Here is a 26,389-nt window from a genome sequence, read left to right as displayed (position 1 = left end):
TAAGAAACTCGATAGAAATACGCGCGGTCTTGTTTCCAACCTAGTTCGAACTTTTCTTTCGCAATTTCGATGATGCAAATTCCACGTCCGATGTTCAGTCCTGAATTCGTATCTCGAAACAAGTTCCTGATAACAAATAGGAGGGCAGCGATCAAACAACATCTTCCTGGTCCCAGCTGGCACGGATCCATTGGCGTAATCGCGACTCGTTAAACAATTAGATAGCAAAGGCTGCGAGAGTGTTAGCTGGGTGCGGTTTCGAGGAGCCGATTAAAGGAAAATTAATGGGATCGTTCCGCGTCGAGAAATTGCACGGCGGCGGACGCGTGGGCGGAAGCTGCCTATTATCTCCGAGCAGAACTTCCGATTTCAACGTTTAACCGAGCCTCGCGTAAACGCCCACTAAAAACTAGTCGAAAAATTCGGCGAATCGGCCGGGATTTCGTTTTCACCGCTTTCTTTTTCCGTGGATTGACAATTTTTCATTCGGCGTCGCGTTACCCTGTCAGAGTCAGCTCATAGCCGCGTCTGTTTCACGCTCGATTGGCTCAACGAATTTGTAATCGAAAACAGTCGACGATGAATATTTTTCTCTACTTTCGCGACCATTCCTGAATACCAGCTATTATTTTGATCTTTTTACGCGAGAAAAGGAAAATTCATCAGACTATGGTTACAGTAAAATCGTATCAGGGACGAATTCACGTTCTGACAAACTCAATAAATCGATGCAATCAAATATCATAATATACAGGGTGGTTGGTAACTGGTGGTACGAGCGGAAAGGGGGTGATTCTACGCGAAAAAAGAAGTCGAAAATATAGAATAAAAATTGTTCGTTCGAGGCTTTGTTTTCGAGAAAATCGACTTTGAACTTTCGCTCGGTACGCGTGCACTTTATCGCGTCTCGTTATAACGGATCTCACTGTAGATCGTTGTCTCGATGGAAAAATTAAAAAAAAAAGAAAAAAATTAAAAAGAAAAATTTTTATTCTATATTTTCGACTTCTTTTTTCGCGTAGAATCACCTCCCTTTCCGTTTGTGCCACCAGTTACCAACCACCCTGTATAATAGATCTTTACGAGTGTATCCACTGTAGCCATCGGATACTTCATCCGTCACTTTATTCGAATACGCATTCATTGCAACCATGGCTGCGTATCTACTGGGTTGGCAACTAAATGATTGCGGATTTTGTCATTAGGTGGTATTGACAAAATCCGCAATCACTTAGTTGCCAACCCAATAATACATATATGCAGTTTCCGAATGAATATGATGTTTCTATATACGTTACATAGTTACGCTATGATTTCCAATTACAGTATACGCGTTAAACAAGTGTCGATAATTTCGTCAGGGATCGGAAGATTTCCGATTCGGTACAGTATCGGCTCGATGTCGATCGAAGAAGAATCGATATCGACGATTGGTACCAAATACAGGTATCCCTCGCGTGGCACGGAATTCTTGCCACACGACTCTGCTCCGCCACGTTTCGAGAATCGCAGAAATCGGAGAAATTCGTATAAGGAGGAACTGCGAGGAGAATTTTTAAGCGCAAGCACCGTCACACGCATGGAACTTTTGAATATCGAGATTTTGAATCCATTTTTAGTTGGTACAATATTTATCCTTTGCACTCGGCAATTGCAATTTTTTCGCTATAGAAAAATAGCAACTCCAAGCTCTCTGAAGAAAAAGTCGATACTTTCTATAACTAACGTAAATAATATCAATACGTAATGCTTTAAATTAATTTATTTTTTATCGATTTTGGAACCTAGTCACCAATTTTGCGTTAATTTTTCGTTTCGTGTAACACGATTTCGCACGACATGGCACTTTTTCGTAACCTAACTACCGCGTCATGCCGAGAGATATTTAAAATTTCGATGTCTTATATAGAGAACATTGGTACCGAATTGATTGAGTATTATCAATACGTAATTTCGGTATCGATCCAATCACTAGCTATGTGACACTGTCTAAGATGTTGGGCGGACTACCCACTAAAAACTCCTTCTCATTCCATATTCCGTGGTAAAGGTCACTCTCAGTCTCGAAATACTGCATAGGCAAATACTTCTAGGATCCTGGATTCCAATTTGCATAGCCACCCACGCGCAGCTTTGCGAATTTGATAGAAGAGGTAACGAATTTCCAAATGAGGTGACCAAGAGAGCAAGGCTTGCTTCTGATATCCGAACATTTTTTACTTTTATTATCTCGTTTCGTTTAATTTTGACTTCCTTGCCCGGGAATGCACGTGGTTGTACAATATTTTTCCTATTTCTAGGAAAATGATGAACATTTAGGACAAAAATAAATAAATATTCAATTTCTTATTTCCCTTCGAATTATCATGAATTCTCCGCTCGAGGTTATTCCAAGCTCGACATATCTACACGTTTGAAATACATCGCATAAAGATGTGTCATTATTATTGCAAAATCGTCGATGACCTTGAAAACTTAAAAGAATAAAAAATAAAGGAAGAAAAAAATAACTAGCAAGGGAAAAAGACATGAACCGCAATATGCTTCGTTCGAAACTAAACAACTTTTACCTCCATACACTTTTTTGTATCTGCAAAAGTAACAAAGATACAAAGTGGACAATATAAACGAAACACCCTGTACATAACTACACATACCTATGTATATCATAACTTAAATTTCTAAACTGAACAACTTTTACCTCCATACACTTTTTTGTATCTGCAAAAGTAACAAAGATACAAAGTGGACAATATACACGAAACACCCTGTACATAACTACACATACCTATGTATATCATAACTTAAATTTCTAAACTGAACAACTTTTACCTCCATACACTTTTTTGTATCTGCAAAAGTAACAAAGATACAAAGTGGACAATATACACGCAACACCCTGTACATAACTACACATACCTATGTATATCATAACTTAAATTTCTAAACTGAACAACTTTTACCTCCATACACTTTTTTGTATCTGCAAAAGTAACAAAGATACAAAGTGGACAATATAAACGAAACACCCTGTACATAACTACATATACCTATGTTTATCATAACTTAAACTTCTCCTAACGCATGTATCTCTGTAAAAAAACTACAATACGATATCGCACGTTTTACGTTTGTCGCTGATAGCTGAACATTACACTGACTTTCTACGGACCGGAACATCGAACGACCACGACGACCGTGTCGCCGATATCATCCGGGAAACAGCAATCCTTCACGTATCCCTCGATCGTGAAAGTCGCACGGCTCGCGCCTCGTTACACCCGAGTCGCGAGACCAACCAGCGAACCGCACACCTCGATAACTTTCAACGTTCACGGGTCGAGCGCGTTCGCCATCACTCACAAGGGCGGTATAATCTACGTCGCTGACGAGGATCTGCTGAAAACGGAGCCAGCTAATTTGGTGTAAGTGGTCACAGCACGTAGGAGCCTTGTTGACCCGTGATCGATCCGTACGATCGTGCGTAAAACATTTCGACGATTCGATCTATGGATCGATGTTTCAGGCTTAAAGTGAAATGGAACGCGAAAGATCGTCCGATCTCTTCCAAAACCGTAAAGATCAATTTATCGGCTGTGTCAATGTCCAAGTTAGACACGTGTAACCATAGCAAGATCGGCCGGTTGCATTCGTGCGCCAACGCGGAAACGCCAGAGGACTGCGAATCCAGTTGCGGAGTTGCCAGCGGATTTTACAGGTGACGATCGCTTTCCTTTCGTGTACATCGGAATTTAATGTAGGAATTTAATATACCGTAATATTTCGCTGCTTGGCAACGACGGTGGGACAACTAAAAAAATGTCCGGATTTGCTTTTATCGAATAAAAGATCTGCGTTATGTTTCTATCTCCATCATGCGAAACGGTATACGTTAGATTTCCGCCAGTTTTGCGTCACAGGGCAAAGTTACTGTTTATGATAGCTATCAATTTGGCTTTAGTTTCGTGATAACGCTGGCTCGTCTTATTTCCTAACGCTATTTTCGGATTATACTATTATACTAGGATTATATAATTTCCGCGCATAGTGCATTGATCATCTCGTTTAATAAGAATCGATTATTTCGTGATTATTTCGCGATAAGTCAACCGCCTTAGAACGTCACCGAAACGACTCGCGAGGATTTCTTTGCAAATTTCAGAAAACCTCTGCTTTAAAATTTGCATCTTTTTAGTTTTGCCACTGTCGACTCCAAGCGTAATTTAATATTTCCATAATGAATATATATAAACTTTCTTCTAAAACTATGTAACACTGTCTCTCATAGATTCTACCTTTAACTCCTAACGTAACTCGTCTTCTCACATTCTTCCACACTCGTGCTCTCTTCATACCTGTCATTACCAATCGCGCAATCTGTCGTTGAGTTTCTCTCTTCGTAAATTCATTACCATAACTGCAGACCGGTTACGTGTCCAAGATATTCAACGAACAATAATTCTAACAGTCCCTGTCCTCTCCCTCTCTTCCTCTCTTTCTCTCTGGCTGCTTCCCCTTAACTCGTCGTACGATCTTGCAATCGGTCGGATTTTCAGCAAGGGCAACTTTTCCGCTCAATGCGTATGGAGATGGAACAAACGTCCGAACCAGGGTTCCATAATGTCCGAGTACTATCCAACTTGTTCCCCGGATTTGTCTCACTGTCCCGATAACCAGTGCGACGAGCTCGAACGGTTGGATCCTCGCATTTGTCCCCAGGATTGCACCGTTGAATGTGAGCTTCGTTCTTTTACCTTTTGCATTCTTCCTCTTCCATCTCGCTAACGCTTCCATCGGCGATAATCAATTTTAACGTTCCAGCGGACGTCCACTTCGCTCACATGAACAAGAACGGACGCGGCATCAAGAGCGGCCTGGGAACTTGCGCGTGCAACGATATGCTGCAATGCACGTGCAACGTGGATCATTTCCGCACGCAAAACGACAGCCCTGGGAGAGGCAGCAAGCAGGGAATGGATGGAGAGGAGGGTAAAGATGGAAAAGGCGGGAAATCGCGAGACATAGAGGAGGAGATTGTGGTGACCGGCGCCCGAAAAGGTTCCACGATCATTCACTGAACCCTCGTTGCTTCGCGCATTAACCCCGCTGTCTTCTTTAGAGATCGTTCTACACCCGATCCTCTTGTTTTATCCCAAATTTCTCGAGTTCCAGGCAAATACAAAAGAATATCGACAACGTGTCGATGTGCGTGATTCCGGCGTTTTTAAGTATCGTAGAACTTCGTTTATCCGGATCAATCGGGGTTGAAAATATTTCCGATAATAAGGGCTCGCTCGCTACACCTATCAGCTGCTGTTATTCAATTTCTAGCTTCGGATAACCGAGCCTGAACAACAATTTCGTCACAGATCGTGTCCAATTATGTATCAGCTCGGATAGAGCACACGGACGCGTACGACTTCGGAAGTCACGTTCGTATAAGAGAAAGTACGCTCGAGCGTAGGTCGAATAACGAAGGCTCGGTCACAGAGTTCGCATAACCGACGATAAAAAACAACTGGTTCGTATAAACGGGGTTCGGATAAACAAATTTTTACCGTGTATATTATAGTATTTTTTTCGAATAGTAGAAATATTTTTGCTTGTTAAACGAAGAGTAAGATTAAGAGATTAAACTTGTAGGATCGCAACAGGATTAAACTCTTTCTTTTTTTTTTTATTTTACCTAGCATCTCAAGGACCTTGTGGACCTATCTGCATGATAGGCCTGATAGGAGTCAGTTTCTTCGTGCTGATAGCGATCATCGGTTCTTTCGTTACTTCGAGATACAGGTAGGTCACTGGTAAATTAATTATATGGTTTTACCTGGTCAGCATAATAACACTGGCGATGAAAGAAGTCGAAACGCGCGAAACATGACCAAAGGCTAAGCGTTCGTATTAACGCGATGTTTGCGTAAACGAGAACGAAACACGAGTTCTCACGACAGCTGGGGAATTACAGCTGGCCAAATTCTAGATAACTCTCGAACGAGCGCTTTGTGCTCGAGTCACGTCGATCGTTCGATCCACCACCGAACAACGAGTTTTCGAAAGAAAGGGGATTCCTCTCCGAATCCGATTCTCCGGTATTTCGATAACGACGTTTAATCGGTAGAACGACGACCGCGCATATCGAACCCGCTCAGAATCAAATGTTTCTTTTGTCACGCGCATCGGCGCTCGATTGCCCGAGGTATCGATACGATGTTACGATAAAAACTTGTTATCACCGACGGTGACGGACAGAAGGAAATTTGAAATGCGTATTTGCATACAACCAGGCTGCGGATATTTATGCAAATTCATATTTTTATGAATACGACTAAAAGAGTAGCACCCGGGCAGAGATTTATACCACTTTGCAAATACTGTGACAGGTATTACGCTTTGAATATTTTATACAGGGTGGTAGGTAACGATCTACAGTGAGATCCGTTATAACGTACCGCACGCGTACCGAGCGAAAATTCAAAGTCGATTTTCTCGAAAACAAAGCCTCGAACGAAAAATTGTTATTCTATATTTTCGACTTCTTTTTTCGCGTAGAATCACCCCCTTTCCGCTTGCACCACCAGTTACCAACCACCCTGTATATTTTCATATTAACTGCAGCTTTTCATCCTTCTAATTTCACATTTCTGAATGATTTTTATGTAGTAACAATCACCTACATTACTACCTCTATTCGTAGTTTAATTGTTCTTGTCAATTGCAGCTTTTTTTCTAAAGTGGTGACGTTTTTTATACGGCCTTTTTTTTGCTTCAAACTTCCCTTTGTCCTCCACTTTATTTCAAGACGAGATATACAGCCAATATATCACACGAAAGCGAGTTTAAAAGTTTGTCTGCACACGAAATTGAAGAAACTTCCTCGTCGTATCCGCGTGAATGTTAGCGCGCGTCTATCTCGTAAAAGTTTGACGGTGGATATTCCGACTGACGTTCGTCGATGAGTACGACTGGCCAACGTAGATATTTCTTGCGAAATGGTCGTCGACTTGCCGCGTCTATCCCGATTTTAAAAGTCGTCGCGGCACGGCAATATGATCGATGAGAGGATTTTACCTTTCAGACTGGCTGTGAAGCAAGCTCGACGAAACGGAAAACGAAGAGTCGACGATGACTCGAACGTAGTCGGCATATTATCCTCGGACTACATTGACAGAGGCGACGGTTTGCTTATCGGCTTGGACACCTTCACCGCAGCCAATCGTCACCTTCTTCTTCCGAAAACGTGTCCGGTAAGCAACGACTCTTTGCCTCGAATCATTCATTTTCGTTACTCCTACGCTAAGCTCAGGATTCATCCGACCGACGAATATAATTCTTTGCCTCTCACCGCGTTACAACTTTGTACCTGATCGTTTGTACCTATCCTTTGGTACAATTTCGGGTATTCCGCGTACGCTAACTCTAGAACTACCACAGAACGATAGTAAGAACGAGGTAATTTTTCATTTTTCATAGATCTACAACGATGAATTATTACAGATTTCAATGACGAATTAAAGCTTGTAAATCTTACCGCGTTATAAACTCTGTCCTATTATTCGCGCTTTAATTTCCTTGATGCAAAGTTTCGTACTTTAGTAGTGGTCGATAGTTCTACTATTAAGTTAAATAAAATATTTCGATCGATCGTATTTCGTTTTCTTTTGAACCACATGCACCGTTACCGTACGTGTATCGTACGTTTCACGGTACGTTGCAACAAAGATACAGCAACGGAAATGGTTAACTGACACTTTGATGGACTTTGTTCCTTCCTCCTTCGCGCATTGTTCATTACCAGCGGTAAAATCATCGTAAAGCATGAAAAACGGTGCAACGGAAACGTCGGAGACGTTGAATCGTTTTCGTTGAACTATTTCTCCAGCCGGATCCTAAATGGGAATTCCCACGAGCGCGATTGACCATCGAACAAGTGCTCGGCGAAGGAGAATTCGGCCGCGTGTTGCGCGCCAAAGCGATCGACATCAGTGGAATTCCAGGAGCCACTACTGTTGCGGTGAAAACGTTAAAGGAGAACGCGTGCGCATCCGAATTGGCCGACTTGCTGTCCGAGTATCAACTGTTGAAAGAAGCTCAACATCCGAACGTGATCAGGTTGCTGGGTGCGTGCACCACTCCCGGAGCGCCAGTCTACCTCATCATCGAATTCGCGGAGTTTGGCTCGTTGCGGTGAGTACGTAATCTTGCTTGCTGTTGCACGTCCACGGAGCGGAATGGAATTCCGCATAACGAGATTCGCCCAGAATCGCCGGACGATAACCGCTTCACGAGAAAACCTTCGTCGCGTCGCGTTAATTGAATTCTTCTTGCATCTCGCATTTTCATGGAACGCGGAACGAGGGACGGGCTCGTTTAAACGCGAAGAGACAAACGGCGACAAACAGGCGGCGACGCGACGTTACGGCCGTGTCAACGCGCGACTCGCTTCTTCCAGTCTCCATATTATTACAATATATATTTCTCTTTATGCGGTTTCTTTTAAATTTCTATCCTTGTACGCGTCTAATTTTTTATCTTATATAGCAGGTCTTTGTCCTATCGACGATATTAACCAGCGTAAAATCGCTTGAAGTAACGTTGAAGGTCTTCGTGGTCACTTCTCATCGTTAATATTAAATAGAAAGGAAACATTCAGGATAAGCATAGTTATGCATTATTATTTTTTAATCGTAATACTAAGAATTTGGCTTTTATATTTTTTGCATTTAATAATAAGATGCAAACAAATTTTTTACATTGTGACGTTTCAATGTCTCTTCAGCAAAAGTTCCATCATATCCTTTTTTCATAGCTTCCAGACACGTCACTTTGTTTTTCATTCTGTTTAAGAATTTCTCTTGAACGTAATGTTGTCGGAAGACGTTTTCTCTCTTGCGTATATGGCGTTATACTTGTGCATTTGCCAATTTTCCCAGAGATAGTGGTCGTCTCTAAAGTTTATGTCTATTCCAGTTACGCTCAATTACAGCGAACAAAACGTATACATTATATGCTGATACGTCCAACAAGATAACCATCGGCCATCTCTTCGATTCCCTTTTGGTTGAATAGCACGTAACCATCATCTAATCAAGGACATCAATTGCGTTTTTAGTATCGTTATAATCTTCAAATATAAGTGGCTTTCTAACTTCTTCGTTATTGATAGATTTAGCTCTGCGCAGTGTACTTTGTAAAATAATTAATATACTTTTCTTCGGCACGTACATATTCTAAATTCTATTTAATTGTCACTTCTGATTACGAAGACCTTCAACCTAACAACTTTCCTTTCGCGCGGAGACGATATTCATTTTGGGGGAAATTGTTTATAACGTTTCTTCGGAAAGGAATGTAAGCGTATGTCCTAAAATTTCAAGTAAAATGCCTATCGAAAACTAGTTGTACAACAAAAACAAAATTCACGTTGGTTCAAAGAACGCCACGTTGTACGGTTCTTACGACCAAGTTTACTCCGCTACAAATGCGATAAAAAACGAAGCAGATTCGGTTTTATTGCCGAATCGCTTCGTACATATGTACAAAACGAAATCGAATGTTGAACGTGATCGAATCGGTGATTTCAAGGAGCGTTCAGATCAATATAGTTGTCAATATTTAAGGTACTCGATATTATCGTACGCGAGAGAGCCTCTAGACTCTAGACGATCGATATATATTGTCAATAGAGTATTAAAAACCTTAAATATTGGCAATAACACCGATCGTCTGAACGCTCCTTTCCCACCCATATGAAAATGTACATACGTACTACTATACGAGACAAAGAATTGATTCGGTAAATGAACGATTCGTCCTAGTATGGATAAACCGTAACTCGATAATAGTTATTACACGCTATAATGAATCCATTGATCGTATATTTGGGAGTTGGACGGCGAAAATGTAGAAACGTGCGAACGCTACTTTCGGGATTTGTTACGGAATCATTATCGATTCGGTAAAAGTACCGCACAGTTTGAACAAGGTGTAACGCAGGATGCGGGAACTTTGCAGGAATTATTTGAGGCGTAGTCGACACTTGGAGTCGGAAATTAGAGCCGGTGGATGTTCGTCTTTACCCAACGTAGTTTCCTGCGAAGCGGATGGAAGGTCCATGTACACGGTCACGCCACGCGACATCCTTTCCTTCGCTTGGCAGATCAGCAAAGGAATGGCCTATCTCGCCGACATTAAGGTAATCCCTTAATCCGCGGCGATAGCCTGTTTTCTCACCTCGTTGAAATCCAGCCTAACTGTATCGCTTCGCCGTATTGCTCAGTTGGTTCACAGAGATCTTGCAGCGAGGAACGTGCTGCTTGCGACCGAGAAGGTCTGCAAGATCTCGGACTTTGGCCTGACGAGGGACGTTTACGAAGACGACGCGTACTTGAAGCGCAGCAAAGGACGAGGTATGCGCAGAACTGGAAAAACGATTAGCGGGCGAAATGAGTAGTTTAGGAGCAAAGGAGGCATAGGGCAGGCTTTTTATCGCTCACTGTCATGAGTTGCTGCATGGTCTTCTTTGTAGTTTAAAGTTGCTAAGTAATTTATTTGTGTGTATATGCACATATTGCTAGCCTTTGTATTAGACATATCTCAACGTGTTGCTGACAGTTACGTACTCTGGAATGTATATTACAAACATTTACTGTCATGAGTTGCTGCATGGTCTTCTTTGTAGTTTAGAATTGCTAAGTAATTTATTTGTGTGTATATGCACATATTGCTAGCCTTTGTATTAGACATATCTCAACGTGTTGCTGACAGTTACGTACTCTGGAATGTATATTACAAACATTTACTGTCATGAGTTGCTGCATGGTCTTCTTTGTAGTTTAAAGTTGCTAAGTAATTTATTTATGTGTATATGCACATATTGCTAGCCTTTGTATTAGACATATCTCAACGTGTTGCTAACAGTTACGTACTCTGGAATGTATATTACAAACATTTACTGTCATGAGTTGCTGCATGGTCTTCTTTCTAGTTTAAAGTTGCTAAGTAATTTATTTGTGTGTATATGCACATATTGCTAGCCTTTGTATTAGACATATCTCAACATGTTGCTGACAGTTACGTGCTCTGGAATGTATATTACAAACATTTACTCATTGCTCAAATGTGTCAGATACAATAATTCTGTTTTGTGAAATTATGATATTTTATGACAATAACGTACCGCTTATATGTAAACTTTCTTGTCTTCTTTTGTATGATCGTGTTGAATCTATCAGAAATAATCAGATTCGCGTTCCTTTGTCTGATTATCTTTTCAATTCTCTATTATACGTCATTCTCTTCACCAAAACGCGTGTTACTTTTTTTCAAAAGCTTTCGAATCGACTAGAACCAACTAGACTCCTCTGGCCGCGGTTCGTTCTTCGTCTACAGAAAATCTAGCGCTCGTAAATCTTCTCGAGGTTTAGGACGAAGACAGTTTTAACGTGCATCATCCGCGATCAGCTAAATCTCCGTTTAATCCAACGTATATACTTTAATACGTGTTTTCCTAGTGCCGGTAAAATGGATGGCGCCAGAATCCCTTGCGGATCACGTCTACACCAGCAAGTCTGACGTCTGGAGTTTCGGTGTTCTTCTTTGGGAGCTGGTCACATTGGGCGCGTCTCCTTATCCAGGAGTGGACGTGCATAATCTCTACAATTTACTCAAAGCCGGTTACCGTATGGAGAGACCAGCGAATTGCTCGCAACAGTTGTGAGTAGTCCGACTTTTCAAGAGTAGTCATCGCGAGTTATAACTCGAAAGTTATCGCGGGTACGCGTACACCATTCGCAGGTACAAGCTGATGATGTCGTGCTGGCATCAAGAACCTGCAATGAGGCCTCCCTTCAAAGAACTTACCAGTCATTGGGAAAAGATGTTAGAGGACAGCGTCGAATACTTGGATCTGAATCCGAGAACCGTTCACAATCAGGCCTATTTTGCTTCGCTTCACGCGTTGGACAGTCCATGCAGTACGTATCTCTCGTTTCGTTTATAATATCGTTTATATTATCGTATATATTATAATATAATATACGTATATTATAATATATTATAATATACGTATAATATCGTATATATTATATCGTTTCGTTTCGGTATAACGAACGATTTTGTTACCGCAGGTTCTGGTAACGATGACATTGACGATAGCGACGAAATCGATACTTTGAGGACGAACGTTGTCAACTATCTAGAGAAACCGTGTTCCGATCCTGTGACAAAGTGCGACAAAATCGACAAACTCCACGCCTTGTGGCAAGAATCCGTAGCAACATTCCCCGAGGAATCCGTCAAGTTGTACGTGAACGATCAATCACCGCCGAGCTTCTGCGTGAATCACTACGAGAGTCCTATCAAATTGAGAAACACCAGCGTCACCAGCAACAGCGAGAACGATCTAGCCACGCCGACGAACGAACGTTCGCAATCCTACATCGACATGGAAGGCAAGAAATCCTCGGAAGTAGAAACGGAGACAGAGACAGAAGTAGAAGAACTACTTGTCTTCGCCAATAGAAACGAAAATAACGATGAAGCTCCCTCTAATTGAGGAAGTGAGACGCGTGAAGACCAGAGGGTGAAATATCGATGATCTAGAAATTCGAGAAGACAAATCGCGTCTTTTCTTCGTTCGAGAGGAGTATCGTCTAGCGTACGACGAGTATGCCATTACGAAACGAACGGGAACGTGATCGTTGAAACGATCGAGAGCAACAAACACCTTCGATACTGTGCCTTCTTTTTCTTTCTGTCGGGCATACGTGTCGCATATAAGAATACGAAACGATGAACTTTGAAAACGCTAGAAAACGAGAAAAATATGCGGATAGCATACGTCCAAATAGATAGATCGGCGCTTCAGGAGATAAGAGCTGAAGAACGATATACTAACGGTGATAGTATATAGTATGGAAATCGATATACAACATTACATTTTCATGTAAACAGCCAGATCTTTGTGTAATTTATACTAGAAATTATTAACGAGTCTTTCTACTCAAGACGCCTGTTACAGCTTTATATACTCTTGGATTTTTACGATACAAAGCATTTGACGAAAGATGTTCCAAGCTATTCAAATTGCCGAAGCAAACCGTAGTTTAGTCAAAACCTTGATGGAAATTTTCCTATTCGTTTCGTCATTTATGTCCTAACAAGCGATTGAATTGGAACGAACGAAAAAGAACAAAGTAGATAAATGGCTTCTCATTGACGAAAGCTACGTCCTTAAAGGGTGACTAACGTTTAATTAACTCTGTAAACGCCTTCCGATAATTTCACGATCAATCGCGTAACAAATGATCGAACGAGAAGCGAAAGATCGTAATGATTAATATTAATTACTAAAATTGTCAAACTTTTAAACTTCCAGTTAAATCCTTCTTCGCAGCGGCTTCCAGCTTTTAACATTCACTTTATGGTGAACCGTCTGTTAAATAATTGCACGAAACGGTGATTCGACGATACACTCAAAGAGGCGGTAAACTTGAGTATCCTAGTTGTTGGTCGATGTAATCGTATTCGAACAAGACTGCTTTTTTATACCTCGGTGAATGAATTCACCCCTTTTTGGTTTACTTGTACAAAGCAGCGCATTCCATTTCGTTATATTAATTAGCCACTTGCCGTTTATGACGCAAGCGTTCAAGTACAAATTTAGTTATATAACACTGTATATTTGCTTACTTCCAATGGATCGACTAGTTCTTAGCTCGATCAGGCACGTGCCATGTGAATTCCAACTATTATCATTATACGATCGTTAATATCGTGTTAAAACGTATACACGCGTGTGCAATGTATGCATGCATAAAAAGATATATATTTAATATACCTGTGACTTAACGAATGGAGAATTGTAAGACGTAACTCATAATAAATGGACACGAGGAGCTGTATGGTAACAAAAAAGAAACTGGCGTTTATTAAGTTAAATCGGTATATATATAAAAAAAAGTCTTACATCTTAAAAAATTACCTAACTTACGCAAGTAAAATTTGTTCACAACGTTATGAATAAAGAATGTACTTGAAACAAAGTCACAAGTTCAATTCGTCGATACGAAACGAGCACGTATCGTCCTTCGAAGATTCACGAGTACATTCTTCCTCACCTTCTCCACCTTCTCCGAGCAAGTTTAATTCATCGATATTTGTTGCAAACGATTGAGACACTGCGTTATCATCCAGCACAGTTGATGTCCGATTATTTGCTGTTTCCGTCCTTTTCAACGTTAAAAGGTTTTCTAAAACACCAATATGTCACCTACGCTACGAAACGTTCCAACTAACTAAATTAACGATCGATTACGAATCTATAAAGAACTGACCAGTTTCTCGTTCGTCTTTCGCAATGTTCGCATCTTCCTTCAGAATCTCGAGTTTTGCTAATTTCACGCTGTCCAGAAATTCCTGGTCGGATACCGAGGAACATTTTACGCGTTCCACCTTGTGAATAATTTTTACTAGTTTAGGCAACTCTTTTGGTAAAGACAGTCTCCTCAAATGCCTCGTTTCCTCGGGTACATCATCCGATTTACAATACGGCAATTGCACGATATAATAGCGCTTTTCTTTCTCCGACTGATTCTCTTTCACCAGTCTCAAAAGATAATTACCGGTGTTTCGATAAATAGCCGATGCCGCAGGCTTCTTAGGCGGCGGAGAAGTTGCGATAAGAACGACGTCTGCGTTTCGAAACGCAGCATCGCACCAACATTCTGGATCCTACGTTGCAAACATAACAAAATCAAAAGATTAACATTTCCGCGGGAAAACGTGGAGCCGTTTGAAATAAAGTCTCGTTACTGGCACTAACTTTGTCCGTGGTATCGGTAACATCGAGCATGTCTATCATGGCGTTAACGTCGCAAACTCTTAAATACTTTGCCAGCTCGATCATTACATTGATATGCGACAGTCGAGTCGGTGAGTAGACTAACAAACATTTCGGTATCCCTCTCCTTTTCAATACTTCTACAAAAGAGTACGAAGCAAACATATAAATTTCAATGGCCACTCTGTATTTACAAAAATATTTTGCAAACGTTGCAATTTTACCCTTTTTATACAATTTGTAAAGATGATAAAGGACGTACAATATCACTGGCGGTATCCACACAGTGCTAATAATCATGATCAATAAACGATGAGATGTTTCCTCTGAAAAATACAATTGCCGTAATGCTTAACAACCACGCCAATAAGAAAATATTTTCAGACAATACAGGCGCGCATAAGAAATTTATTTTTGCTTACGTATAATGATAAAAGGCGTGGTGCTGTTCACGCATCCATAGTCGCCACACTCTGAATGCATGGGAGCAACTTTAAAATAAAACACACCGGTGTGAGCGGTAAAATTGTAGCGAAAATCTTGTTCACTGGTCATATTGAATGTTTTCACGAAATCCGTATCGTTGTTTATTAACCAAATTTTATACCCTGTTACATTATACACTTCTGGCAGTGGTTGCACGTGCAATGAAAGAAGAGGAGCATAAGAGACATCTATATATACAAATGGTCTGTATTCCTTTATACTTACACCTTCTCCTGAGATAGGACAGATTTAAGAGAAACCATCAATATTGAACAAACACACGACTGCTCATTTTCTTTCGATGAAAAATATCTGGCCTAAACACTCACCGATAAATCTGTGCACAGGTACATTGAAAACATATCTTTTGCTATAATTATAATTTTCTCCTGTTACGAGATAATCTAACCGGTATGGAACAGATTCGTAAGATACATCAGAAAATGGACAAGAAATATACAATTCCTGTGGTACTGGGTTGGTTTCGTTCCCATAAAGTTCTATGTACCTACATGCTGATTCGTTCTCATCCAATAAACTTTGATAACGTGTAACCAGTCCTATTTAATGATAGAAAAGAATTTCAAGTGACAGAATAGAATCACTTTACTCTATGATTCTTACCATGAAAGTCCACATTGGTAACGCTTAAGTTAAAAGCTGTCAGTTTATATCCAGATTCCTCATACGTGTATGAACGTAAATTAAATTTGGCTGCTGTGCCATCCGCTGGATAACGACTATAACCTTCGAACGTGAGTTTGGTGCAATCTATCGACAAGAAAAGCAAGTAATTCGCATACCTATCTCGTGATTCCTGACTCCTATCTTGTACATTAAAAATACATGCTGCACCACATAAGTCATCGCACTTTTAATCACTATAGCCGATGCTGAATGCATTTAATGAATATATCGTACCTCCTTTCCTTTGAACTTTTGTCAATAGACATTGGAAACCAGGAGTAGCAACTAATTTTGTCTGTAAAATAAACAGACAATTTAACCTAATAATAAATACTCAGCCTAGATACAGTAATTACAAGAGAGCCTGATAACAAGGTATTTCATTGGAAAAAGAGTATGTGTCAATACTTTTTGTGACAACTATAGACATTTAGAAATTCGAGAAACTAGTTGTAAAGGACTTGAAAAAATAAAAAATTACCACGTTCTGACAGTAGTCTGGATAACAATACATAGCTGCGACGCTTCTGCTCAAGTAACAAAGAAGCATCGCGAGATTGACAAGTCTCCGCATTGTAAGGTTAGAGTTACGAATTAACCACATCTATTAAAAAATTTGATCGAAGTAAACATATTTACGTTACACCCGACATCAACGATTGTCCCAACTTTCCATATTTTCACGATAACATATTACATTCAATCATAACGATTTACATTTTCTCAAGAACTACGATTTTTGCACAATGTAAACTAACGAGCACGCTTCCGACGTGTTTGTCTTTAAACACGCACTCTACCGAAGAATAGCGCAACCTCACGAGTTTAACGTGCTTTTCAACACAGATGATAAATGTGTCAAGTTATTCGTGATAAGCTCGTTACAAATGAACCACTTATCCTTAATTACAAGAAACAATACTTGAGAAACAAAGAACGAAGATTCCGAAGATTCCAAAGAACAAAGAGAACACGTTGGTTGGCACGATGGATATTGATAATCCACGTCATTAAATTCTTTAGAATGATCAAAATAAGATATATTATTTTATAGATTAAAAAATTTTCAACAATGTAAATGATTTAGATAACAATATAATTAAATAGATAGACAACATAATATTTAATTAATTAAAAGAAAATTTTATACAATATTTGCGCATTTTTTTCTGATAATGTTATCTAAATCATTCACATTATTGAAAATTTGTTAGTCTATAAAATAAGAAAAATATTTGGAGAAATTACGTATCACAGCGTAGTATATTTCAATCTTTTGCGGCTCTCAGGACAAAATATATAAAATCCACGTGACAGTCACCGTGTTAAGGTACGTAGTAACAGAAGTAGTAATTACTACGAACAAAACACAAGTTAAACCATATACTCCTATAATTATTTAATCGTGTACCCTTATCACTTCTTATCTTTTCTACAAAATATAAAAATGCAAAATGTAAAAATGTATTAAGAAGCATTCGACACGAAATGTTTCTTAAGAGATTGCCAGCATTTGTAATAATCGTTGTCCAGTTTGTTGGAAAGATTTGCAGCCCATTCGGTTATCGCCAAACTATACGACGTTTCAAACATGAAAGCTTGTGTTCCATCGGCGACGCGTTCAGGTTTCAACTTGCTGTTTGAAGCAGTTTCGAAACAAGACGAATCCGGTCCATGTGGCGTCATAATGAAATGCAACGACGCTCCGCCTGGATGGAAACTTTCCTCCTTAGCTTCGTATCGTCCCTTTATCAGGCCCATGAATTCGCTCATACAATTTCCTGCAGGTCGAAGAGACACCATATAAACCATATACGTGGCTCTAATTCTTAAGTATCTATTTCCATTAGCTTATAAACTGAGAAAACTGAGCTTAAAGTTTATGAAATTGAATATTATCGTGTAGAGTTACAACTTAAAAGAACAAAATACGTTATTACTTTCTAAGTAGAATCTTCATCGTATTACCACCAATTTGTATTTCTTGCACCAATGAGACATACATGGATTGGTTTATTGCGTTATTTTGAAAAATGGAGTTGGAACTAGGGCGGCGATATGATACTGAAGAATGGAACAAGAACGGGAGGAAGAGAGAAAATGGAATCGGAGAAAGGAAAAATTGTAGGTTCCGCTCGAAAAGAAACAGCAGAATGGTAGTCGCGAAAGAAAAAGGAAGTCGATGGATATCACCGGAGAAAATTCCGAGTTTTCACCGGTATCTCGGTTACACGATTTTTAGAAGCGGTCTAGCATAACGAAGTATCGGGATCGAGCCATGCAGCTGACACCGAATCAGCATAGAAAAGCAAAAGGACGGAACGATGACTGTAATTACGCAGCGTTGTTTATTTCTCGAAAGTGAAAAGACGGAAAGGAAAGAAATGAGGAGAGGGGAGCAGAAGCTGTCGATTATAGATCTCGACAGCATTGTCGGAATCCGTGCTGCTTCTTATCACGAACGCAGATGGCTACGGCTCCCGATTCTCGAAATTTCTCCGTCACGTCCTACCATCGACGGTATCCGTTAGCTTTTTTTTTTCTTTTTTCTCACGTTGTCGTCTACAAAATATCGAATAGCCGACTTTCTATGCACTTACGATGATAATAAGGAGGCCGAAAAGTGTGCTCCTGCACGGACCATCGAGGTGGGAATATTACAAAATCGGCTGCTGCTGTACCGATCTTCCCGGAGGGACACGTCAGGACCGTGAAGATCGAAGGATCCTGAAATCCGCAGAAATAAACGCGTATAAAGGAAACGTGTATCGATTCGTTCGTGGATTAGAGAATGAAGGAGGTAACGTAGCTTTCGCAATACACTTACACAATGATCAAAGGAAACCGTATTAACGACCATGAATTTGTCGAGGTCGTATTTGAACGGAACGTAATTTCCATGCCAAGCTACCACGTCGAACGGACTGTGGTCTTGCTCGGCTACAAACAGCTTACCGTGATACTTGCACACGATCTCGTAATCGATTTCACGATCCTCGTACCACGCTACAGGCGTTTGAAAATCCCGTGGGTTCGCCAGGCCATTCGCTCCTGTTGCAAGATCAGAGTTCGGTTAGCGATCGGCAGAAAAATGAAAAACTGTAATCTCTTTACTCGTGCAGCGATTATCCGCGTTACCTATCGGCCCCAATTCGGGCAATTGAAAGTGATCGTCGTACACCTCTAAGATGTATCCTCTAGATGGACCAAACACAGCAACGTTGAACCGCATACCTTGCTGGATCACGCATATCTCGTTCGGCTCGCAACGGATCTTGCCAAACTCCGTGGTTATCAGTAACGCGCCTAGCTGCGGCACTGCGGGTAGAACGTTTTCGTCGATAAAACTAAAACTTTCGACGACCGTCATCGCCGACATTTTCCATGCGCGTAGTTCGGCTCAATTGGAGAGAGAAAGAAGAAGCTGACGAATTGGTCGATCCATGGTTGGACCAACATACGTACCAATGAGAAGATCTCCGTCGGAATTGTAGAAGGCCTTGTTCTTCATGGAGGCGTTGCAGAGATACACATGGATCGCGATACCCTGGCGAACGCGAGCGTCTCCCGCACCGCATAGCGTGTGCAAACCTTCCACGAAATCTATCTCCGCGGCTTGTCTGGTCGGCACGTCAAAAGGTTTCCATCGTAGCTGGAACAGGAAAATAGAAACGTTCGAGTTTCCAGTAAAAGAGAAAACGACGACGAACGACCGAACATCGATACCTGATTCGGCGTTGGATTTACAGCGTCCCATCCGTAGTCGAGACGAGGAGCGCTGTCAACCGGTGTGAAGGGTTTATGGACGACCGACGGCTTGATTCGATACAACCACGAGCGTCGGTTTCGAGAGCGAGGAGCTGCGGGACGATACATACCAGTTATGTAAATATGTAACCGGAATTTTTGTATAGAAAATACACGTTTATTGTACGAAAATGATTAAAAATATTTTATTCCAAGTATTGCCCATCGCTAGCTATACATTTTTCCCACCTGTCGGGCAATTGGTGGATGCCACGCCAAAAAGACTGTCGCTCTTTTGAGGCAAACCAGTCATAGAGCCATTTTCGTACATTTTCGTAAGAAGCGAAGTGCTGGTCAGAAAGTGCGTGTCCCATCGATGCAAATAAATAGTGATCGGACGGAGCCAAGTCTGGCGAGTAAGCCGCGTGCGAAAGTATTTCCCAACTGAACGCTTCGATCGTTTTCTTGACCGGTTTTGCTGTATGCGATGGTGCATTATCACGAAGCAAAATTGCTTTGTGTTGCCTTTTTCGATATTCTGGTCGTTTTTCACGCAAAGCTTGATTCAAATCGATCATTTGTCGTCGGTAGCGCTCGGTATTAACGGTTTCGCCAGGTTTCAACAGCTCGTAATAGATCACACCCTTCTGATCCCACCAAACACGGAGCATTGTCTTCCGTCCATAGCGATTTGGTGTTGTAGTCGATGTCGGTGGTTCGCCTGGAGCTACCCATGATCTTTTACGCTTAGGATTCTCAAAATATATCCACTTTTCATCGCCAGTCACAATTCGGTGGAGAAATGACTTTCTTTTGTATCTGACGAGCAGCATTTCGCAAGTGGTTTCTCGGTTTTCCTGCTGTCTTTCATTCGGTTCATGTGGAACCCATTTTCCCACCTTCTGGATCTTTCCCATGGCTTTCAAACGTATGGAGACGGCTTCTCGTGTCGCGTTTAATTGATCAGCGAGTTGTTGTTGCGTTTGAGCGTCATCCTCATCCAACAATGCTTGCAATTCGCTGTCTTGAAACTTTTTCGGTGGTCTTCCACGTTCTTCGTTCCTCGCGTCAAAATTGCCACTTCTGAATTTTTTAAACCACTCGAAGCACTGTGATTTACCAAGAGCATGCTCACCGTAAGCTTCGACAAGCATTCGATGCGATTCTGCGGCAGTTTTCTTCAAATGGTAACAGAAAATCAACGCTGTCCGCAAATCGTAGTTTCCAGGCACAAAATTTGACATGTTCGACGCTATTACAAACTATGCTATTGTATGAAACTTGTATTGTTCCGAGTCGAAAATGTTTGTGAGATGTCGACAAAGACTTTTGGCATCAATGACGCAGTTTAGTGATAACTACGTTATCAGCTAGGGCCATCTATAGACAAATTCCGGTTTCATATTTACAGATTTGGTAGATATGAAACGCTTAGGAATAAGCCTGTATCCTAATTGGATGTCCCATAGCGACAGAATCGTCGAACAGATATACGAAGACGAGATGAATTATTGCAACTTTTCCACGTTCCTTGTCCGCGGATATATAGTTTCTACAGTTTCGCACCCATTTGCCTCATAAACTGGGCCTTTCCTATGCTTCAGAAGTCGATAACTCCGTGAAACTATGCATTCTTACTCCAGACGTCACGGATGCGACTGATACAAACTAGTTTTTGGATTTCAAACAATGCAGATAATCGTCGCATCGTTGTCAATTTGGACGCAGTCGTAGGATATGCTTTGTACGTTTATCGTCGTGTTGGTCGGTCGTTCGGACGACGATTTTATCATTGCGCGATATCCAATTAGGACACAGCCGTAGACTAAAGCTCGGTGCATACAGACGATTGTCAGCAGACATGCGTACACGGAAAAGTCGCAGGGAAATATACGTAGATCGTCTACAGACGATCGCCTGTCAGCCTGGACTAAGCGCTTGAAACTCGTCCTCGCGATAAAACGCGGTTAGGAGAGATTACTTACCGGTAAACGACGTGCCGGACAGCTGTTCCGCGTACAGACCGTACGGACATTGTTGAGGATTGTTCTGACCGATCGGTAGGGTACCGGGGCAACGTTCGTCCTCGCTGGAGAATTCGTTGCCGAATCCTGTCAGATACTGAAACGAAAGAAATTGTGCGTATAAAGAGAAACAAAATTACTGGGAAAAGGGAATCGACGAAGCGTAGCAAAGCGATAGTCTCGAGTCTGTCTACCTTAAACTCGTCTTTCATCGCGCCACGTTCTTCGATCACTGAATACAACTTTTTTCCGATTGCTTCATCCTTTTATACGAGAACAACATGGTCGTCTGTCGGATCGTACGTAATAACAACGAAATCATCATTATGCAAAAGAACGTGTTTAGGTGTTTTGTCACGGCGTCGGCCAATCGCAGCGCGGAATACGAGAAGGCGCGTCTCGTCGATACGTTCGATCGGCATCGTTTCAAAAGTCAGAAATTCCACGCGCCTTATGAAAATTTATCGCTCCATAGCGTTCTCGAGGCGAGCCCTCTCGGCGCTGTTCTTACGCGTACGCGCGTGTATATTTTATTCTCGTTCTTCCCACTCGCGGCTAATTCAGAGACGACCGATAGAACCTGTCTCGAGTAGCTCGTTAAAAATTCCCGATAAAGACGGATAAATCGATACTTTTCTTTTCCTCTTTCGTGTATTTTTCCTTTTTTTTTTTTTTTTTTTTTTTGTTTAATTTATCTCGGATGTAGAGAGGCAGCAAGAAAGGGAAAAAACCGAGGGAGGGAAAAATAAACAAGCGGCGACGTTACACGTGCTCGTCGTGTGAAATCGACGCAAAGGCAATCCGGTTTACGATGGAAGGTTAATCGGAATATAGGACGTCTATTGCGTGATTCGTTGTTAAAATGCGCGTAATTGATTAATCATTCGAAAGATTCAAGAATGATATTACGAGTAGCGAGTCTATCGGAACGAAAGAGGGGAAACCTAGGAAAACAAGGCTCGTGCTAGACTTTTATTTCAAACGCGATAAAGACGAACGATAAGGCTTTCGACGGCAAGGTATTACGACGTAGTCGCATATAGCTGCCTTATTATTATTGTTACGGTTATCGTTAAAATGAACAAGCGAGCGTAAGTTCATCCAGAATACAAAAATAACAAAAAGAAAACGAACGGAAGAATGCCGGGATAAAATAAAATAACGTAATAAAAACAGAGCAACATAAAATAAAAGTCACTTGTAGAGATACGTGAAACGAAACAAAGCTATAGACGCAACAGCATAAACAAGCAGAAATGCTATCCGAACGAGCAATAAGAATAAATTGTCACAAAGTAAAGGTTGTAGTGGACTGCTTGAACGTGTTAATGAAACCGGAAAAAACGCAGCCTTATCCGCGATATCGTTGGCGTAGTTACATACTCTTGAAATGGGATCGGAAAGCTTCATCGTGGTCGAATCCGTTCGCAAGAAGTCAACGCATAAGATAGGATAATTGCGAGCGAGAAGATTGTGAGCACGCGTTAAGATTAACCAGCTGTAACAGCGGAGGATCGTCGATAACGCTATTCTGAATTGTTAACAGGATAATAAGCTCGCAGTTCTTCCTCCTATCCTCAGCGTTGACGTCTTCGACCTACCAAGAACACGATTATAGTTATGCTGATGACTTTGACACTCACGCGCACAGATATACATACAGTCATACATCAGAGAAACTCGCTCTATCAACGTGATATATCTAGCCTGAACAGAAGACCCAAATGACATTCGCACAGTCAACTACACGAGGTAACATCAAAGAGTCGCAAAGAGTTTCAAGAGTCGAAGGATTCCAGAAACTCCTACAAAAGCGGAAGATGAAACCTAGCGTTCGGTTTGCGTTATTAACGCTTGCGATAATGCGATTAGTAAGAGACAGTCGTAGAAAATCCCCAAGTCACGCACGTTGTCGATGGACGGCAGAGGACAATTCGGTAACAGAGGACATTTCGGAGGAAAATTTGTATTTCTAGAGATTCGCATCACGTGGCACCTGGTAGCGTTAACAGTCTGACGGCCGCACATTTCGGCGTAGATCTCGTTGCCAACCATCGACGTTTTTCTTTCAGTCGTCGTATAATTATGATTCGCTTTTTTGAGAAAATTTTCTCAGGAAACCTAATCCATTATTTTATCTGTCATTGAATCCATTATCGAATTTCTATCGTATTATCTCAATTCATTTTTGTACGCTTATGCGTCATATGGATTCATTGATTTGTTTCCTGATCGTTCCATACGGTTACGGAACTCGCGATTATAATCACTTTCTGACCATTCGCTTTCATCTAGATCGTTAGATTCACAAATTGCCAGTGCATTTGTAAATCGTTTCGCTTCGATGGAACGCTATCTACTATAAATACAGGAATTGTTTGTCTCGCGCGTAAGTGGCAATTAAGTTTAAGAAAAATGAAGTCGCATAAACGGCCGTTAAAGCGTTAAGGAACAATTCGTTGACAAAACGATATTGCGCGACTTTATGAAAATATCCTTGTAAAGCAAGAGTGTCGCAGCAATTAAGAGGTTGCTCAGTTATAAGAATAACTCTGAAATGCTTAAGATCGCCAGCAGAGGAGCGATTCGGATTCAAACGCACTAGACAGACGGTTAACGACAAATGATAAAAAGTAGAGAGCCCAGGTGGCACGTCCGAAGATACAATTATTTCTCGCAATAAGCAGCCACGAACTCTGATTCGTCGGATACATTTAATCGCTAATAACAGTCAATTAACGTTGATTTTAAGTAATCGCGAAACTAGGGTCAGAAATTACTCTCGAAAGCAAACTGATACGACTTATAGCAAAAGACACTGAACCGAGCCAAATGCATTCTTGAAATCCACGTCCGTCTGACACTTGTTGTCAAGAGCATGTGTGACATAGTTACAGGAAATTGTCGAATCCGTGACCGTCGGTCTTGCAGGAAAAAATTCGTGTTGATGGTAAGACGAACGTGATTATGAAAGTGGCCTAAATCAAGAATCTGAAAAAAACAAAACATTACTTGATCATTTACTTTGCGTTGCGTCTATCTGCGTTACAACAATTAACGAAAGCGTCTTTGTAAATTAGTAAATATTGAACCTTTGCATCGAGCTGGCTGATACGTCGTCGAAAAGAATTCAGTTCAGGTGTCGAACGCAAAACTTTAGACATCTCGAAACGATAAATACACGGCTTGGGCTACTTTCATAATCAGTGAGAGAAATAGTTTCTCAGGCGAGTTGTAAATTTGATCGCTATAATTATTCCACACATGTCTGCAAATGTATTTAAACTAGAAATTCTTGACTGGTTCCTTGTCTCCAAGTTTGTATATCGAGATAAATGAACTGGTATTGGGTAGGGAAAGAAAGCCGAGGGTAACGATCTACTGAAAATGATCCACGCGTGATCTCGAGAGGATATTTTTAATAAAGATTTCAGCAGAACTTTTATTTACGTCCAAGCGATCAATAGCCAGGAAAACATCGATTACGTCGACATTTAAGTCGGCTAAATGAAACGTCGTGCTCGGACAAGAAATATGAGGAAGAGTTGCGGACGAAGAGACACATGGCGATACGAAGCAGACCGCGAAAGAGTCATCGATCGATCGATACGTCTGTCCAGCTTTGTCCTTGAGAAACGTAAGGGTTCGAATTATACGTAATGTACGTATATCGAATTACTGGAAAACGTAGAAGGAATGAAAAAGTAGATGAAGATGGAACGAGCGAACGACGACAATTTCGGTGTGCTTATTAGGGCAAAGTAACTCGCGCCTTTCGCTCGACCAGGAGAACTGGTCCTCGTGATTAGAGCGCGACCACCGGCATTCGAAAATATCAGCGTTCGTTCGCTAAAACTGTTACGTTGAGTTTAATCGAGCGAACTGATCGTTGAAACGTAAACGATCCATCGAAGCGAACATCGTCGAGTGTCACGTGGCGAACGCTCGAAAAGAGGAAGAGGAACGGAGCGAAGAAGGTTGACGAGCGAAACGAGCTAATTGCGCGTAATTTGCCCCGTTTCGATGCGGCGGGACGCGAACTAGCCAAGAGAATGAAATTACAAAGAGGTGGGGGCCGTTTACAGTTAAGCGAGAGAAGAAGAAGAAAGAGAGAAAAGGAGAGAGAGAGAGAGAAATCTCGCTAGCAAAGAGAAGATTCCTTCTCCGGCAACGGGGCAACCTTTCTTCTGCATCCTGCTCGGCCGTCAGCCGAATAACGGAGATCCCGCGGATGCAGGCCGAGCGCTCGGCTAGGCTGGGCTCGACTCGGCTGCGCTCGGCTCGGCTCGGCGACGTCATCGCGCCGGTTCTCGCGAGATCTCGTACTTCTAGATTGAAATCGGTTCGCGCGGTTTCCGGTTTGAAGCTCGCGAATTCTCGCCATTTGTTTCTCCTTTGCCAGAGAACTCGATGCGAAACGCATCGTCGGATAAGTCGTATACCTTTCTGAGCTCGCGTTTTTCATAGAAAGAACGAAATTTTCCACGAATGGAATAATGGCAGAGGATTATCGAACAGATCGGCGCGTATTTGGTTTTATTGGTTCGTTGCAAAGTACTGGGAATAAAGTTTACGATTCGTACTAGGAAATGCTGAAAGACTTATC

At 41.4% G+C, this 26,389-nt stretch overlaps 3 protein-coding genes across 5 annotated transcripts in view; 1 reads left to right on the top strand and 2 right to left on the bottom strand.

Moving 5' to 3' along the window:
• Ret (protein kinase receptor Ret oncogene) overlaps positions 1-13,918 on the top strand; it is a 35,211-nt gene extending 21,293 nt beyond the window's left edge. For 2 of the 3 annotated variants that reach the window (XM_069112399.1, XM_069112397.1), the window contains 12 exons: positions 3,145-3,425; positions 3,527-3,718; positions 4,557-4,735; positions 4,822-5,058; positions 5,691-5,793; positions 7,076-7,244; positions 7,880-8,184; positions 10,012-10,192; positions 10,277-10,406; positions 11,511-11,712; positions 11,794-11,972; positions 12,126-13,918. In XM_069112399.1, the coding sequence (XP_068968500.1) occupies positions 3,145-3,425; positions 3,527-3,718; positions 4,557-4,735; positions 4,822-5,058; positions 5,691-5,793; positions 7,076-7,244; positions 7,880-8,184; positions 10,012-10,192; positions 10,277-10,406; positions 11,511-11,712; positions 11,794-11,972; positions 12,126-12,553 (2,586 nt within the window). In that variant the 3' untranslated portion in view covers positions 12,554-13,918. The remainder of the gene's footprint in view (positions 1-3,144; positions 3,426-3,526; positions 3,719-4,556; positions 4,736-4,821; positions 5,059-5,690; positions 5,794-7,075; positions 7,245-7,879; positions 8,185-10,011; positions 10,193-10,276; positions 10,407-11,510; positions 11,713-11,793; positions 11,973-12,125) is intronic. The other variant, XM_069112398.1, reaches the window with a different exon arrangement.
• On the bottom strand, positions 13,900-16,952 carry LOC138179541 (uncharacterized). Its single transcript, XM_069112417.1, has 9 exons — positions 16,494-16,952; positions 16,247-16,307; positions 15,950-16,096; positions 15,655-15,885; positions 15,262-15,558; positions 15,064-15,165; positions 14,822-14,979; positions 14,334-14,730; positions 13,900-14,249 (listed from the first exon to the last, which is right to left on the bottom strand). The coding sequence occupies exons 1-9, from the start codon at positions 16,614-16,616 to the stop codon at positions 14,044-14,046; spliced, it is 1,722 nt and encodes a 573-aa protein (XP_068968518.1). The 5' UTR covers positions 16,617-16,952; the 3' UTR covers positions 13,900-14,043.
• Positions 16,953-17,116: 164 nt separating this feature from the next.
• hgo (homogentisate 1,2-dioxygenase) lies at positions 17,117-22,286 on the bottom strand. Its single transcript, XM_069112436.1, has 8 exons — positions 21,978-22,286; positions 21,745-21,880; positions 19,739-19,872; positions 19,478-19,664; positions 19,151-19,330; positions 18,840-19,063; positions 18,613-18,739; positions 17,117-17,793 (listed from the first exon to the last, which is right to left on the bottom strand). The coding sequence occupies exons 1-8, from the start codon at positions 21,993-21,995 to the stop codon at positions 17,480-17,482; spliced, it is 1,320 nt and encodes a 439-aa protein (XP_068968537.1). The 5' UTR covers positions 21,996-22,286; the 3' UTR covers positions 17,117-17,479.
• Between the last annotated feature and the right edge of the window lie 4,103 nt (positions 22,287-26,389).

This window comes from Bombus flavifrons, chromosome 5, assembly GCF_040668555.2.
Source record: "Bombus flavifrons isolate JBK064 chromosome 5, iyBomFlav1_principal, whole genome shotgun sequence".
Taxonomy (NCBI): Eukaryota; Metazoa; Arthropoda; class Insecta; order Hymenoptera; family Apidae; genus Bombus; species Bombus flavifrons.
The sequence above is the reverse complement of the archived record's forward strand: the minus strand, read 5'-3'. Positions and strand labels throughout refer to the sequence as shown.